Genomic DNA, 17,594 nt, shown 5'->3' with positions numbered 1-17,594 from the left:
GAAAAGCCCCTAGCCCCGCCCACCGGACGTGACGTAAACGGGAGCGTTCTTTTGTGGCTCCGCCCATCTGCGTCGGAGGAAGTTGTCTCCAGGCGCTGGAGGTGGTTGGGTCTGCACTCTGGTGTCTGGGTTGTACTCCTGTGGGGGCTCCACCTCAGCCCCCGGACTAACCCAATCTCCCTGTACCGGGTAACCAGTGCAGCCTCACTACAGTCCCCGTGGACGAATCCGATCGCACGCGCATTCTTCACGCACGGGCAGGACGGACTTTTCAAAGACTTGGGGATTTCACAGATGTGGGTTCGAGACCCGCCTCCACCACTTCCCGCTGTGTTACCTTGAACGAGTGACTTAAACGCTCCATTGAGTTTTCCGTAAGAAATCTCACGTATCAAGAGCACTTTTTCTGTATCAGGCCCTGACACTATTTCACTGCTCTTCTCTGTCGCTAACACTAAGCAGGAAGGGATGCCCAGTTTATAAATAAGGACACTGAGGTTCATAGGTCTGCCAACTTCTAGTCTTTGTTTGTAGCCCTGGAGCCATTTGGTATGATCTCATGTACATGAAACATGTGGTGTCAGGCTTGGCACTGTCAGCCACAGCCCTGTAGGGTTATTTGTCATAGGTTTTTTTTTTCCATAGTTTGTCGCCAAAGGTGAGCTACCCCCAACTCCTGAGTCAGATCATCACCATTAGAGGGGGACAGGAGCTAGTTTCAATCTTGAAATTGAGTCACCCTGGGGGGGAACAATGGGCATAGACCCAAGGCTCTAGAATGAGTCATCCCTCTATAGGCCAATGAAAAGTCAGAGTCAGGGTCTCACCTGTACATGATACAGGTTGGAAAGTTGAGGTTCAGAGAGGGACCAGGGTTCTTCTGAGGTCACACAACAGAGGGACAGAGACAGGGAGTCCTAATTCCCGACAAAGACAGTTGGAAGGGGGAGCCGGTTGCTGTGGGAGACACATCGGCATTTCCCCCTTTCCCAGTAGTGGGAGTTGCCCCAGCCAGCTGTTTCTATTCCAGACAGTGAGAAGAGGGGTGAGTCAGCCCCCAGCACACACACACACACACACACACCCAGATGGCCTGGGAGCTGATTTTTCTGGGATGCCAAGTTTCCTGACTCAGCACTGGGAATCTTGGCTGAGTGTGTTCTGGGAAATGTCAGGCCTACAGGAAAGAGAGGACTCCCACTCGCGCCATCCCGCAGGTGGGTGGGGAGCAGAGAGCAGGGTGTGTAAGAGAATAGAGGCTCAGTGTGCAAGTGAGGGGGTTTAGGTACACGGGAGAGTTGAGGGTGTGAGCGGGAGACATTTGGCAAGCAAGGCAGAGGATTTATGTGCGCATGGAAGGAGGATGAGTGCCAGGATGTGGGTGTTTGTGCAGAATGGAGGGGCTCTCTCTCTGTACAAAAAAATGTTTGCTTGGGAGAATGCGTGTTCAAAGGAGAGACGTTGAGCCTGCTAGGAGGAAAAGCAAGAAGGGAGGTTGGCAAGATGTTCATGCAAAGAAGCGTGACGTTTGTAAGGAAAAGTGATGCTTCCAAGAAAGACAGTATAGGGAGCAGAAAGGCCCGCCGCTTATAAAGCACTTTGAAGTGAGTGGAAGGGAATAAGCACTACTGAGCGCCCAACCGTGCTCCAACAATCCCCGCAAGCCCAGCGCCTGGGTCCCGCCCCTGGCCCGGCCCCCTGCGCACAGCGGAATGCACGTCGTGCTGTCAGCGATTCATTGTTCCGCCATTGGCTAACTGACCGGAGGGGGCGGGCGTGCAGATGTTCCCGGAAGAACAGCAGGCCCCATGCGTCGCTGGCCCGGAGCTGAACAGTTGGTGCTTAGCAACTGGGGGAGATGCCCAGTAACGCGGTGGGGGGACAAGGGAGGACTTGTGGGTGCCTAGCAACAGAGGGCTAAGGTGGTGCCTAGCAACGAGGGGCTCAGAAAGGTAGAGAGGTAGCCCTGGAGGATCTGTGGGTGTCTAGCAACGGGGTAGGACCCTAGCAACAGTGGGGGCGGGAATGGGTTTTGGGAGGCACATAGGGAGAACAGTGGGTTCCTGCCAACCAGGAGGGTAACCAGGAGAAACTGTGGGAATCTATTAGCAAAGGAGAAGGTCTTTAGTAGATGGCAATCTTAGAGAAGGTGGACACGGGAAAGAAGGAGCAAAGCAGAGAGGCCAGTACAAGAACTCTTTTCTAAATAATCCCTCCTCTTGATCTCTAATTCAAAGCCAGCCTCAGCCTAGCATGGCCCTAAGCAACTCAGCAAGACCCTGTCTCTAAATAAAATACAAAAAAGGACCGGGGATGTGGCTCATCCACAAGTTCAGTCCCCAATACCAAATCATCATCATCATTATCATGATCATCATCTTCATCATCATCCTTCCTCTTGTCTCTTAGGCAATGTGGTTGGAGGTGGTTGGTCTACTGAAGGGGACCTGTGGACAAGTGGGCCGGACTGTTTTTCTGCCTTGTGGGGGCCAGGTGCCTAGGCCCCCCTGGTGGGTAAGAGACTGGGGAGATGGTCCCCAGTGGGAGGGGACTAGAGGAGGGTTCAAGAGGTAAAAGAACAGGGTGGGGGGATCGGGGATGGCTCCGTGGTAGAGTGCTTTGCCTAGCATGCATGAAGTCCTGGGTTCCATCCCCAGCAATGAAAAAAAGAAAGAACAGGGAGGGGTCCAAAAAGTCCAGGCAGACCCTGTGTCCTCCACTTCTTACCAAAATTCACATCTCTTGCAGGGGCCATGTGGGGGGTCTTGGGCCCAAAAGTTTCATCAGGATGGAAGAGGACTAGGTGAGGAGGACATTCGCAGAGCACGGGAGGCCCGTGTCAGAAAGATACCCCGGCCCCAGGTATCATTGTCCCTCACCCAGCAATATCCATGAAGGCTGCCCGCTCCCTGATCTTGAGGAGGTGGGTGGTGCAGGTTGGTTGGACTCTTCCAGCTCTGTGCCCACCTCTCACCTCAGACCTCTCCATTTCCTAGCTGAGCAACCGCTCTCAAGAACGCAAGGTACCTGCCTCCTGCATCAGTCGTCTGGCCAGCTTTGGGGGTAGGTGTGATTTAGATCAGAAGAGACAATATGAATGAAGAAGGAGAAAGATGGATCAGAAACGAAGAGAGGGCAGAGAGACAGGGAAAGAATGACAAAGGCCAAGGTCTGCAAAGCCAAGAAAAATAGAGGGATGTAATGGTAACATTTATTGAGAACCTGTAATGTGCAAGGTCCCCTACACAGCGAATTCCTCATACTGAGATCATGAGTATTTATTTCCATTCCACAGATGAGGAAATGGCAGCTAAGAGAGGGGATTACCTTGACTCAGGGTCATGTTGCAGGGTTGTTCAAACCTGCACAAAATAATTTAATGGGTTGCATCTAACACTTTTTAAAAATAATACAGCCAGGTGTGGTGGTGCATGCCTTTAGTCCCAGCTATTTGGGAGACTGAGGTGGGAGGATCACTTGAGTCTACGAGTTGTGTCTCACAAACACACGCACACACAGAAGAAAAGGCAAGGTGAGGTTGCACACACCTGTAATCCCAGCAACTTGAGAATCTGGGGCAGGAGGATCACAAGTTTTAGGCCAGCCTCAGCAATTTAGCAAGACCCTGTCTCAAAATACAAAATAAAAAGGGCTGGGGGTGGAGCTCAGTGGTAAAGCACCCCTGGGTTCAATCCCCAGTACTAAAAAAAAAAAAAAAAAAAAAAGGATTCACAGTTGAAAAAGGCAGTTGAGTTACACTGGTTAGAGTTTTGCCTCCAGGCTACCCATGGTTCCAAGGGTGACTCTGCTGTGTTTTCACCTTGTCATTTTGGGCAAGTTACTTAACTTCTCTGGGCTTCAGTTCCTTTTTTTTTGTAAAGCATATTTCCAAAGGTGACAGGATGAAATGAGTTAAAGCATATGAGGTACTGAAAACAGTACCTGGTGTGTAGCAAGCACTCAGAAAATGCCAGCTATAATTTACAGAAATGGTGACATCAAAGAGGTTCCGAGACTCAAGAGGTCATATAGACAAGGAGGGAGAGGAAGCAGAGGAAATCAGAGCTGGAGAGAACAAAAAGGGAGGAAAGAGCAGAGAGAAGACCTAGAAAGGTATGAAGGAACAGGTAGAAATGGAGAAATAACTGACATAGGAGAGAAGAACATAAGAGGAGGTGTGTAGAGTGAAATGGGAGCCACCAAAAGATAGTCCCAGGGCTGTCATTCCAGGGCATTCTTAACCTTAGGTGTACACTAGAATCAGCTGGGGTGCTTAAAAAGCTACAGATTCCCAGGCCTCATCTCAGACCTCATCAGAATCTCAGGGGTGGGTAAATCTGGGCCCCCAATTTACAAAAGCCCTGCAGATGACTCTAATGTGCAGCCTGGGCTCTGAACCACTATGAGGGAGGTGGAGACTTGGTGGAGAAGGATAAAGAAAGGGAGAGCATCACACAGAAGGCAAACCTGGGCAAAAAGAGAGTAAGAACCTGAGTTGGAGACAGAGCTGCAGAGAGCTGGCAACAAGGGTCAGGAGACAAGCATCCAAGAGAGACCTAGAGAAGAGAGGCTGGGGGAGGCCCCAGGCAAGCAGCACTCAGGCTCCTTTCTCCCTGTCCAGGACTGGCCGTGAGCTTGGGACTAGGAGCACTGGCCGAGGTAGCCAAGAAGTCACTGCCGGGAGGACCTCAGCAGTCAGGTGAGTGAGCCACACCACCTGGGTTCCGATCCTTGCTGTGTGACCTGGGGTAAGGGGCACCATCCCTGAGCTGCAGTTTCCTCGTCTGAAAAACAAGGGTCATGATAATATTCTTCTCTCTCAGAGTTGTACTCAGAACAGAGCTAAAGCCACAGTCAGGGCCTTGATAAACAGGTGCATACCACCCAAGCAAAGCCACTGGGAGTTCCTAAGTTTAAGCAGGAGAACCTGAAAATAGTAGGAGTGCCCGTCAATCTGTAACCAGAGGTGGAATTAGATGTATAGCATTTGTGGGTGAGATGCCTCCACAAGTCAGTGCCCTGAAACAAAAGCGAGGGCACATATTCAGATTGAAACAAGGCTGACGGGGTGGTGCACGCCTCTGTCCCAGCAACACCGGAGGCTGAGGCAGAAGGATCAAAAACTCAGCAACTTAGCAAGACCCTGTCTCGAAGTAAAAGTATAATAAAGGGCTGGGGATGTAACTCACTGGTAGAGTGCTCCTGGATTCAATCCCCAGTACCACAGAAAACCAAAACAGAACAATACAAATATCGTCAGGCAGTGCATTCTCACACGTCTGGCTTCTTCTGTTTGGTATTAAGTTTGTGAGATGTGACTGTGAACACCTGGGGAATCACATGGAGTTCAGGTGTGCGCCTTACTAAACCTCCCAGCTGTTTTCCAGAGGTTCCAGCCTGCTCCCTCCTGTCAACCACATTACCTGTCTTTGGCAGCCTTGGTCTCCCCTCTTTCGTTGTAGCCATTCTAGTGACCACATGCACTGCGTGGTGTTTACTGATTATTTTTTTGATTGTAATACTAATGGTCATTCTCTCCTCCCCAGAGGGCGGCTCCCAGTCGGGCTCCAGCCCTTTCCTGTCAGAGGCCAACGCTGAGCGGATCGTGCAGACCTTGTGTACAGTTCGGGGGGCTGCCCTCAAGGTCGGCCAAATGCTCAGCATCCAGGGTACAGCGTGACTGGCTTGACCTCCACCCCGTCCCCACCCACCAACAAGCCCTGACTTCAGGTACTCACGTGGGCCCCTCCTCATCTCTCTCTCACTGTTCCCCTTGTCCTGCTGTCTCCCAAGACAACAGCTTCATCAGCCCCCAGCTGCAGCGCATCTTCGAGCGGGTCCGCCAAAGCGCTGACTTCATGCCCCGCTGGCAGATGCTGGTGAGTGTCTGGTGGGAGGGGCTGGCAAGGAGGCTCACTCCATCTCAACACCTACCCGAACCTCGCCTCATTGCCCTACTCCCTGTCCTCGAACCTCAGTTTCCCTATCTGTAAAATGGGTATCACCAAAGCATACACCTCCCATACACACCATTGTGATTAAGTGAGGGGATAGTGCAGGGACTCGGTGCTGTCGAGGCAGCTAAGCACAATAGTTAGGGTTCAAAACCCATCTCTGCCAGTCAGACACATGCCTTGACCTCTCCATGCCTCAGTTTACCTCTTCTGGGGAAATACTAGTGAGAGGCGCCTGTGTCCTGGGGTCAGGTAAATCAGTGTATAATGTGTATGCTGGAGCATTTGGTTTACATTGCATAGAGCACCTAGAACTTACCCCATCACACCATGAGTGGTAGACAAGTTTTAGCTGTGATTATTACTTTTTTTAATAAAGGATATCATATCAGTAAATAGGCTGGTACAGTAGCTGGCACTGAGTTAGTGCCCAGGGCATGAACTGTTTTGTGGACTCCAGAATCTAGTTGTTGCCTGCCTTCAGTCTCTATTCTGCTTACTTAGTGTGACCCTAGGTAGCTACTGCCTCTGCACAGGACTTGACCCACAGGAAGCTCTCCTTTTTTTTTTTTTTTTTATTGTAAACAAATGGGATACATGTTGTTTCTCTGTTTATACATGGTGTAAAGGCATACCATTTTGTAATCATAAATTTACATAGGGTAATGTTTGATTCATTCTGTTATTTTTTCCCTTCCCCCCACCCCTCCCACCCCTCTTTTCCCTCTATACAGTCCTTCCTTCCTCCATTCTTGCCCCCCTCCCTAACCCTAGCTCTAACCCTAACACTAACCCCTCCCTCCCCCCAGGAAGCTCTTCTTTATTATGTTAATTTCCAGGTAATAATACAGTATAGGAATATAATAAAGGATTATTATCAATCTTAACTAAAATCAAAGCAATTCCCAAAACTACTTGCACAGCTTAAGGAGTATGGACTCGGGAGAGACAAGCTGGGCTGGGCCTCCCAGCCTGCCAGCACCTGGCTAGTCACCTGAGTAAGAGACTTCTCTCTGAGCTTCAGTTTCCACACCTGCAAAGTAGGGGAGCAGCCAAAGCCTTTCTCAGGGTTATGAACACATCAAACACTCAGCACGGGGAATGACCTTAGCCATCCCTAAACATGAGGTGATTGTTTTGACCACTCCCCACAGAGGGTTCTCGAAGAGGAGCTGGGCAAGGATTGGCGCACCAAGGTGGCCTCCCTGGAGGAGGTCCCCTTTGCTGCTGCCTCAATTGGGCAGGTGCACCAGGGTTTGCTGAGGGACGGGACAGAGGTGGCTGTGAAGATCCAGGTGAGTGGGGGCGCTGGAAAGGGTGGGGGCCGGCACGCTGCTATCCCAGAGCAGTGACTCCCAATTCCCCTTCCTCCCCTTGCAGTACCCAGGTGTTGCCCAGAGCATCCAGAGTGACGTGCAGAACCTGCTGGCCGTGCTCAAGATGAGCACGGCCCTGCCAGAGGGTGAGGCACCCACTCTCCCTTACCAAGAGATGTCTGAAGAGGGAAAGGAAGGCTGGCCAGGGGCGAGCTCGGGAGGGTGTGGGTGTGGTTGCACACTAGAGTGTGCAAGACAGGAAAGAGGGTGCTGAGCAGGGAGAGTCCAGAGAGCAGGAGTATGTGGCAGCCGTGAAGAAGCGAAGCCCAGACCGAAATCCAGAAACACACACGGGGTGTGCGGGGTGGCGAGACTGACTGTAGGCACAGAAGGGCCACAGAAGCAGAAAGGGAAAGTGAGCGGGACGGCTCGTGTTTGTTAGAGCACAGGAGACAGTGCCTGCAGAAGATGCAGCAGGATGTTTGTGTGAGAAAGAGAGGGTGAGAGACAGGCCTGGAAGGGATGAGCAGCACAGAGCCATGTGGGAGTATGAACAGGAGACAGTGGGACTGCGGGACTGTTGAGGGCTGCCCTGGGGTTGGGAAAGAGATGGAGCCCAGGGAAGACCACAAGCTGGTGCCTGTAATCCCAGTCCATCTGGAGGCTGAGGCAGGAGGATTGCAAGTTTGAGACCAACCTGGACAACTTAATAAGATCCTGTCTCAAAAAGGGGGCTGGGGAGATAGCTCAGTTGGTAGAGTGCTTGCCTTGCAAGCCCAAAGCCCTGGGTTTGATCCCCAGCACCGCAGAAATAAATAAATAAATAAAAAGGGCTGGGGTTGTAGCTCAGAGGTAAGTGCCTCTGGTTTCAGTCTGCAGTACTGCAAAAAAACTGGGGGGCTAAGGATATGACTTAGTGATAGAGCACTCGCCTAGTATGTGCAAGGCACAAGGCCCTGGGTTCCTTCCTCAGCATGTGCACAAGCACACATGCACACATATACAGAGACCACAGTTGTGGGAAAGATGGAGAAAAAGTGAAAGACCTGGGACAGAGGTGTGAGGGATAGTGAGAGGAACAGAGAAAGAGGCATAACTGGCAATGGAAGGCACTCATGGGCATGCAAGGGCTCAGGCAGGGAACACGGGCTGTGGCCTTTCCTGACTGACATGGCTGCCTCTCAGGCCTGTTTGCGGAGCAGAGCTTACAGACCCTGCAGCAGGAGCTGACGTGGGAGTGTGACTACCGTCGGGAGGCGGCTTGTGCCCAGAACTTCAGGTGAGCTGGCCGCTCTGAAGGCCCCGAGGCACCTCCCTCCATCTTTTTCCTCCTCCCTTCATTCCTGTCCCCCAGCCTCTGGCAGCTGCAGCCCTGAGACTTGACCGGCAAACTCTTTCTTTCATTTATTTTTCTTTTATTGTTACTTCACTTGTCCCCTTGTAACCTCTGTGACACTTCTTACTGAGTGTCAGGATGCATATCCACTGTGGCCTGACATAGGTGCTTAATTGTACCATGACACTGATACACACACTGAACCGACAGAGTTTTTGATTGTTTGCTTTTGGCACTGGGGATTAAACCCAGGTTGCTTTACCACTGAGCCACATTCCCTGCCCTCTGCCCTTTTAAAATTTTGAGTTAAGTTGCTAAATTACTGAGGGCCTTGCTATATCGCTGAGGCTGGCCTCAAACTTGTGACCCACCTACCTCAGCCTCCCAGGCACTGAGATTACAGGTGTGTGTGATGGCATCTTGCTGGACTGTAAGATCGAGCCATCTGGCAGCATCAACATTAGAGAGGATTGGACTTCCGAGCTTCCCTTTCTCACAATGGGCAGGAGGAGATATTGATGCAAGCATTTCGTTTTCATTTTTGGTACCAGAGAATGAACTCAGGGGTGCTTTACCTCTGAGCTATATCCCCAGCTCTTTTTATTTTGCATTTGGAGACAGAGCATTGCTAAGTTGCTAAGTCTGACCTCAAGTTTTCAGTCCTCCTGTCTCAGCCTCCTAAGTCACTGAGATTACAGGTGTGCACCAGCGCACCCTGCTTGAAACAGCCATTTGGAGAACACTTATGGCACCATCAAATAAACCTTGGTATCCACACCTTCAGCCTAGCTATTGCTCTTCTTGCTGAATACGGTAGGGATACTTATGCCATTATACACTATCAGACTGTTCTAGAATCCTTAAGCAGCATAGTTTCTAAGATCCCCAAACTGGAACAACCCAAATTTTTAATCTGTTCAGCACAGATAAACAAATTATGATGTATTCATCAGCGGAATATATAGCAGTGAAAATAAACAAACTAAAGCTACATAGGACAGTGTGGCTGTATCTTGGAAGTATGGTAATGCACAACAATTAATGACACCAGCAGGACTCGCCACACTTTTACTGAGGGTCTACAATGTGCCAAGCGTAGTAGACAGTGAGGAGTCACCAGAAGGCAGAATTAAACAAATATGGGATCCCGTCTTGGGTCAGCCCTTACCACACTGAGCTGATTCTGTACAGTAACCTCAGAAGGGTGTCCTCACTGGATGGAGATAATAAAAGGGACTTGTGCTAGCCAAGCACGGTGGCACATGCCTATAATTCCAGTGACCCAAGAGGCTAAGGCTGGAGGATTGCAAGTTCAAGGCCAGCAACTTAGCAAGGCCCTAAGCAATTTAGTGAGAACCTGATTCAAAATAAAAAGGGCTGGGGATGTGGCTCGGTGTTAAAGTCCCTTGGGTTCAATCCCTAGTACCAAAAAAAAAGTGTGTGGGGGGACTTGTGCTGATTAAATGCAGCACAGGGCTCTTCAGAAGTGGTTCAAATATCAGAAAATATAAAAAACATCAGCATGAATCAGGGCCTTGAGGATGGACGTGCAAAGCAGACTGAGGAGCCAGAGCACGCCCCTGTGAGAGTCTTCTGCAGGACTCCTCAGGGCCCATTCCCCGGGCCTCTGCCCATCTGCCTGGTCCCTCCTCACTCTCCACCATACCACATGTCTTCCATGAGAGGTCTCACTCATTTGCCTTCCAAGTCTTAATTGGACATGCTTATCTCAATCTATAGTTGTCTTTAAGGGTGTGAGCTCTGGTGGGGCAGGCCAGGGCTGGCTGCAGCATTGTGCAGCACAAAGACAGAAAAGGACTCCTTCCCTTTATTTACCAGTGTTCAGAGTGCAGCCCCTACTCACATCCACAGGGGACACATTCCAAGACCCCCATGGATGCCAGAAACTGGATAGTACCAAACCCTACATCAGCTGTTCTACCTATGGTGAAGTTTAGCTTAGGCACAGTGCTTCTTGGAGCAACACAGAGCCCTTAGTCAAAACACTTCTACTCAAATCTTCCACCCACAAATTTATGCCTTTTCCATCTTAACTAAGTACTTATCATGCACTGCGGCCACAGCTTTTGCAGTTTGAGATGTAACAGCAAAACTATCATGAATTTCTTTTTTCCTTCTTCACAGTTTCACAGATTTGATTGTGCTATAGATCTTAGCAACTTCAGCCTATGATTTTTTCCTCTTATTAAGTCAAGAACATTCTCCTTTTGGCTTAAAGAAAAGCACTTTACACTTCTCTTTGGCATATCTGAAATGCCAGCGTCACTCCTGCTTTGGGACCATTGTTAAAACACAACCTCTGATAACTGAGATGGTTACTAAGTGACTAACAGGCGGGTAGCATATACAGTGTGTATATCCTAAACAAGGTGATGATGATTCATGTCCCAGGCAGGATGGAGTGAGACTTTATTGTGCTACTCAGAATGGTGTGCATTTTTAAAACTTGTGAATTGTTTACTTTTGGAATTTTTCATTTAATATTTTCAGGCCATAGTCGACTGCAAGTAACTGAATCCTTGGGAAATGAAACCACAAATTAAGGGGGACTCCTGCCAGTCACGGTGGTGCACACCTGTAATCCCAGCAACTTGGGAGGCTGAGGCCTGAGATTGCAAGTTCAAGGACAGCCTGGGCAACTAGTGAGAGCTTGTCTCAGAATTCACCAAAAGAGCTGGGATTTGGCTCAGTGGAAGAGCATACCTGGGTTCATTCCCCAGTACCACCAAAAAACATTAGGGGGCACTCCTGCAGCAACTCTTCAGGAGCGACTAGAGAGTATCATTGACTCAGATATTCAGTGACCATCTTGGGGATGGATTAATAAATTGATTTTAAAATAGTGGTGCATAAGCTAAATACATTGAGCTTATCCTTGTACAACCAGAAGTCAGAGAAGGGTTTCCAATAGGGAAGTAGTGGATGGTCTGCAACAACACCCAGTTAAAGAGCAAGCTTAGTAGGTTACAGAGAGATTTGCTAAATGTCAGTCAGGTCAGGTATTGACTATCACCCAGGGCAGACAAAGGCCAGAGAAGTCCAGGAGAGGAGGAAAAGCATAGAGAAGGGTTTCATGAAGGCCATCTCAGAGGATCCTGAGCAAGAAACTCCATTCCTTCCCCTTCCTCCTGCCCTAGGCAGCTGTTGGCAGATGACCCCTTCTTCCGGGTGCCAGCTGTGGTTAAGGAGCTGTGCACAAGGCGAGTGTTGGGCATGGAGCTGGCCGGAGGTGTCCCTCTGGATCAGTGCCAGGGACTGAGTCAGGATGTCCGGAACCAGGTAATTGCCTTGTGGGGCAGTAGGGAGGGCCAGGCCCTGGCTCCCTCTTGAGGCCAGGAAGGGCCTTGCACAGGGTCACATCACTTGAGGTGTCTTCTCCCCACCCCAGATCTGCTTCCAGCTCCTGAGGCTGTGTCTGCGGGAGCTTTTCGAGTTCAGATTCATGCAGACAGACCCCAACTGGGCCAACTTCCTGTACGATGCCTCCAGCCACCAGGTTGGTTTCTTCTGGTGAGAGTCGGGGTACATTAGCTGCCTTAACAATATTCCCTGATAGACCAGTCGCTGAACACACTAGTTTATTGCTCACACAGCAGGCTGGGATGGCCTTCTGAATGCAGTGACTCAGAGACCAGACTTCTCCCCTTTGGTGGCTGTGCCTTCCGCTAGGCCTTGCCATGTTCTGCTTCCAGAAGAAGGAGAAGGTTGAGAGTGTAATCTCCTGCCTAACTGCTTTGGCCAGAAGTGACGTGTCATTTCCTCTGCCATTCCACTGACAATGACCTAGAGGAGTTAGTGCCACAGTGGGGAAGCAGAGGCCAGAGTGGTCAGGGCTGGAATGGTGGGAAGGAAGGAGGGAGATGTGGGACTCCAGGGTCATGCCTGATCCAGCAAGGAATAACGGAAGGTTTCATGAAGGTGTCGCCATTAATTTTGAGACCAGAGAGGGAAGGAGACAGCCATGCGGGGAGCAGGTCAGTGTTCCAGGCAGAGGGCGCAGGTGTAAAAAGACCTAGAGGTATACCATACTTCTTACTGTTGGTTGTGGTCAAACTCCACTGTGCTAAAGAAACTTGCACAAGAGCTCACTAAACACAAAACCTAGCAATAGCCACATTATTTGTCAATTACACCAAACCGTTGTAATATATTCATGCAATGAAGCCCTTATGTACTGTTGAAAAATGAATGAATGAGCCAGACCTACACATAGCAACAAGATAAACTATAAAACCACGCTGAGCCAAAAGCATGAGCTGCAGGATAATTAATTTATATAGTTTTAAAGTGTGTGAACTATATTTTGTCTGTGGGTGCACATGTATATAGGAAATGTAGAGATGCATGCATGGGAATTTGAAGAAATTTTTTAATAATAGTGGTTTCAGGAAAGTGATGACCTTGGAAAAGATCCTTGGATATGTGGGGTTCATGGAAGGCTCCACCTGGATTGATAGTATTTGATATTCTAAGCCAGGTGGCTGTTCATTTTACTTTTCTATATGTCTTATTTTTCTCTGGATTTTTTTTAATGGGCCTAAAATTTGTTATAAAAGCAAATAGGACCAAAAAATGAAAGCCAGGTCTCTTCATTTGCCACTCGGGGGTGGTTTGGAAGTGTGCAGACTGGAGGCTGAGAGCTGTTGAGGCAGTTGGGCAGGGACCCTCGCAGGAGCAGGTCTTCAGGGAGGAAGGATGGGCCCTAGCTGCCCCCATGGGGGTGTCGATGGGCTCCCAGTGTTCCCTCTCGCCACTCCTCGTTCCCAGGTGACCTTGCTGGACTTTGGTGCAAGCCGAGAATTTGGGACGGAGTTCACAGACCATTATATCGAGGTGAGGAGTTCCCCTGACTCTGGAGTCTCTGCAGGTTCAAGGCTTAACCCAGATACTGAAGCAAAGGGGTAAGAAGGAGAAATAGAATATCTAGAATTAAGAAATAATGATAATATTAAGAGCAGCTAATAAGTACCAAGCACTTAATATTACATCAGGCACTATTTTAAGGATTTTACGTAGACTGATTAGAAACCATACAGCAATTCTATGGGGTCACAACCACTTTTAGCCCCATTAGAGAGGTTGCCCAAGATCCCAGCAGCCCTGGAAGTCACACACAGGTCGTCTGGGTCTGGAGCCCATGTTCTTGACCCCTGCCTTAGAAGGGTCCATGATGACCATCCCGTCCAGGCCCTTAGTGTCCAGCCTGCACTCCCAGACCTCCCTGCAGCCTGTGCCCCACACCTGTGTTACCTGTCTCTTGCCAACGGTCAGTTTGTCTCAGAGACCACAGGGAACTCTCTCATTAATTAGTTGAGATTGAACATTCAGCCTGGTTCTTGTAATCATCTAACCATCAATTCAAACACTCTGGCACCTTCTCTGTGCTCAGCCCTATTCGGGATGATACCCAGGTCCAACTCAAGTCCCCACCTTCAGAATGTACCATCACTGACCTAACAGGACCCAGAGGGGTGAGGCTGAGCTGGGGGGAGTGTAGAGAACTGTGAGTGCCCCAAAGGAGGAGCCTGACCTACCCTGGGGATCAGGGAAGGCTTCCTGGAGGTGGAGACTTTGGAATTGGAGAGCTGGGGGATGAAGAGAGCCAGTCGGGAAGAGGCTAGAAGGGTATTCCAGATAAACTTGTGCAAAGTCAAGAGGCAACAAAGCATAGCCCCATTGGGACAGTGCTTCTAGACTTTAATGTGCAGGTAGCAATCCAGTTAAACCCTGGCGGTCCTATGAAATGCAGGTTGTGGTCTGGATTTAGGTGTAAGATACTGCATCCCCCACAAGGTTCCAGATGGTGTCAAGGTTGCTTGTATAGGGATTTCATTTTGAGTGGTAGGCCCTAGAGGACCAAAGGAAACTCATGTCTGAGTTAGGCTGGGATGTGGGGGTGGAGCCAAATTAGTCTGGGTTTCATAGGCCAGTTTTGCATCTTATACTTCATTACTGTGCCCTGCGAAGCTGCAGAAAGGATTTGAGCAGTTGAGGGACATAGAATTAGAAAACTCTGACTAACAAGTGGTCTCTAAGACAGTGCTGTGAGCCCAGGAGGATGTGGAGAGGGGCAGAGGGGTCAGCTGGGAGGGATGCCTAATGGACAGGCCTTGGGAGCTGACAGGCTGAGTCAGGAGAGGGAGACTGTGGCCAGGCTCATGGCCTGCCTTGAGAACTCTTGAGGCCACCCTTGAGCTGGTAAACACTCCACCACCAGGCCTCTCGGGACTGTCTCTGCTGGCACTGGAGGCCCAAAGTCAAAGCCTCTGTGTAGTTGGAATATCCCGCTTCCCACCAACACCTGCCCTGCCCCCCAGGCCTACTTAGGCTTTTCTAGTTTACAAAAGCCCTGTCACATGGGCCCCTGAAGTCCAAGACCTAACAGATGGTCAGACAGGCATGGGCAAGGGGAGCTGAGACAGAACAGAACTGCCAGATGAATCCTGTGTTCCTCCTCCCCTCAAGAAAGCAAGCAACCCAGCAGGGGAGGGCTGAACCCAGGGTCCATCTTCTATATAGCAAGGACCCTCACAGCCAGCTCCTAATAAGAAGACTAGCTCAGAATCTATAGAGTGCACCCTCCCTGCAGGCATAGTGCTGAGCGGAGCCCTGCACAGGAGGCACTGCCCTGGGCCTCAAAAGCCAGGAGAAGGAAATCTCCCATCCCCGCCTCACAGGTGAGGAAGCAGAGGCCTCAGGGCAAAGTGGCTCCCCTAGAGTCTCAGCCATCTGGCAGGTGATCCCTAGGTAGAACCAGGAGCCAGCCCAAGCAGGCTGGACCTGGTGGGGCTGGGGGACTCTTGGCCTCCCTCTGTGAGCATGTGGCTGGACAGGGACTTAGATCCACACATTCATTTGCTAAAGCAAGGTTCACCAAGGGCATCCTGAGTGCAACTATTCCGAGCTGGGATCCGTGTGTCCACTGAGCTTAAAATCTAGTGCAGGAGACATAGAGATGGCCCCCTGGCAACCCTCGACAGTGGGGAGTCACAGTCACATCCTTGTCCGGTTGTGTGTGGACCCATGACACTTTCCCCTGTGCCATTTCACTGTGGTGGCTTCCAGGCAGCTCCAGTTGGGCAGAACCGCTAACCACCTACTTGCCAGGCTCCGAAACAGTCTTGAAGGAGACACAGAAGGGCAGAGTGAGGAGGGAGAAGCTTCTAGGTGAGAGGGAAGGCCCCGGTAGATGAGAAAGGAGGTAAATCTTGGTTGAGCCAGGCTGAACCCAGTAGTACCTCTTCTCTAGAACTCCCTTTATCCCCATTGGCCTTTGTTCTCTGCCCCATCCCCATCTCTCTAGGTGGTAAAGGCTGCAGCAGAGGGAGACCGAGACCAGGTCCTGCAGAAATCCCGGGACCTCAAATTCCTCACAGGCTTCGAAACCAAGGTTGGGAGATACTGGAGGTAGAGGGGGTTGGTATCTATAGGGGAGCAAGGAGTGGGGATCAGTCTGTCTACTGAGGAACTGGGGATGGTGTGGGGGGATGGGGTTTATCTCTGCTGGGAATGATGGAGAGTACATGTCTAGGGGGACTGGGCAACTCTAGGGGGATGCCTATCTATACTGGGGGTATCTGGGGAGAAGTGGAGGATGCAGCTTCCTGACTACTCAGGAACCCCTGGAAAACGGGTACCACTTATCTGTTCTGGGAGTGCTGCTAATGGGTATTAGGGGGCAGGAAGTGGAGGGTTGCTTGTTTAGGAGGCTCAGAAGAGGCCAAAGCTGTTCCTATAGGAATAAAAGGGGTTGTTGCCTACTGGGGCTCTGGAAGGGGTGGAGGCTGCTTATTACTCTTGGGGGACTTGGGAGCTTGGGGGTTTGTTTATACCTGAGGCTGCAGGGGGTTGAGGTGATTTGGCTCTTCTGGGACAAGTAAGCAGAGGGTACTGTGTCCACTTGGGTACATCTGCTGTCCCCACCCCTAGGCATTCTCCGATGCCCATGTGGAGGCAGTGATGATCCTGGGGGAGCCCTTTGCTGCCCCTGGTCTGTATGACTTCGGGGCCGGGGACACTGCCCGCCGCATACAGGGCCTCATCCCTGTCCTGCTGCAGCACCGGCTGCGCCCACCACCCGAAGAGACCTACGCCCTGCACCGCAAGCTGGCAGGGGCCTTTCTGGCCTGTGCCCGTCTCCATGCCCACATTGCCTGCCGGGACCTCTTCCAGGACACCTACCACCGCTATTGGGCCAGTCGCCAGGCACAACCACTGCCAGCAGCCTCCTGACTAGAGGGGACCTCCCTGCAGACCCTATGACAGCCTCCATCTGGGGATTCCTGCTCCATAGTGGGCCATCACTTTCCCCTTTCTCCAGGTCTGGGGAGTTCCCCTTGGACTTCCTAGTCTTGCCCAGCTCCCCTCCTTGGCCCAGGAACTCCAGAACCTTGGGGCCAGGGAACTTCCAACTTCATAGCTCCTCCCCCCTCTGAACTGGGCATCTAGGAACTTTAGGCCAGGGAATCCTTTAACTGGTATCTGCCAAACTTCTGAGGGAGCCCTTGGCTCCTGCATGCCTTCATGGAGATCCAGACACATGGAGAGGGGGTGCCCCACATCTCTGCTAGGGCCTCACAGGATCCAGTGGTGGAGGGATGGTTGAGCTGCCCTCACCTTTGCCTCCCTCAGGCCTCCACCAGCTGCCTTCTCCCCATGCCTGTGTATTTGGGGGGGGGGGGGGGGGGGGCGGGGTTTGAAACTTCCCTCCAAATAAAAGCCGCCCTCCCCTTCCCCCAGCTCTTTTTTCTGCGTTGAGAGGGAGGAGCTCACAGGCGGCCTCCAGGTGCAGATGGCCGCCCCCCCCCCAAACCCCTTGTCTGAAAGCCCCAGCCCTCCCTAAGCCATCTGTTGCTGGGAACCTCTTTCTCCCCGCTACCCCCGTACGTGCTGACCACCTGCTCGAAGGGCTGTGGCAGCTGAGAAGCGCCCCTCCCAACACACACACACACACACACACAATATCAT

At 51.0% G+C, this 17,594-nt stretch overlaps 1 protein-coding gene across 8 annotated transcripts; it reads left to right on the top strand.

The window, feature by feature from the left end:
- Positions 1-56: 56 nt before the first annotated feature.
- Positions 57-17,314, top strand: COQ8B (coenzyme Q8B). 8 transcript variants are annotated; one of them, XM_079117403.1, is made up of 16 exons: positions 57-109; positions 198-374; positions 2,410-2,514; positions 2,749-2,862; positions 2,997-3,063; positions 4,622-4,699; positions 5,547-5,669; positions 5,794-5,879; positions 7,109-7,249; positions 7,335-7,416; positions 8,456-8,549; positions 11,765-11,906; positions 12,016-12,123; positions 13,395-13,460; positions 15,931-16,017; positions 16,557-17,314. In XM_079117403.1, exons 3-16 carry the CDS (start codon positions 2,413-2,415, stop codon positions 16,857-16,859), a joined length of 1,593 nt encoding a protein of 530 aa, XP_078973529.1. In that variant the 5' UTR covers positions 57-109; positions 198-374; positions 2,410-2,412; the 3' UTR covers positions 16,860-17,314. The 8 variants fall into 8 exon arrangements, with proteins under 8 accessions (XP_078973529.1, XP_078973531.1, XP_078973530.1 ...); XM_079117405.1 differs by lacking the exon at positions 198-374 and having other exon boundaries at positions 63-189; XM_079117404.1 differs by lacking the exon at positions 57-109 and having other exon boundaries at positions 196-374.
- Positions 17,315-17,594: the final 280 nt, after the last annotated feature.

Source organism: Sciurus vulgaris, assembly GCF_902686455.1.
Source record: "Sciurus vulgaris genome assembly, chromosome: 17".
Taxonomy (NCBI): Eukaryota; Metazoa; Chordata; class Mammalia; order Rodentia; family Sciuridae; genus Sciurus; species Sciurus vulgaris.
Note: the sequence above shows the minus strand (reverse complement) of the source record. Positions and strands in the feature narration are given on the sequence as shown.

Coding starts and splice junctions, on each gene's coding strand:
- COQ8B (XM_079117400.1), top strand. CDS start 1,809: ATGCGTCGCTGGCCCGGAGCTGAACAGTTGGTGCTTAGCAACTGGGGG. Junction 2,515..2,748: donor TGCCTAGGCCCCCCTGGTGG/GTAAGAGACTGG, acceptor CATCTCTTGCAG/GGGCCATGTGGGGGGTCTTG. Junction 7,417..8,455: donor GAGCACGGCCCTGCCAGAGG/GTGAGGCACCCA, acceptor GCTGCCTCTCAG/GCCTGTTTGCGGAGCAGAGC.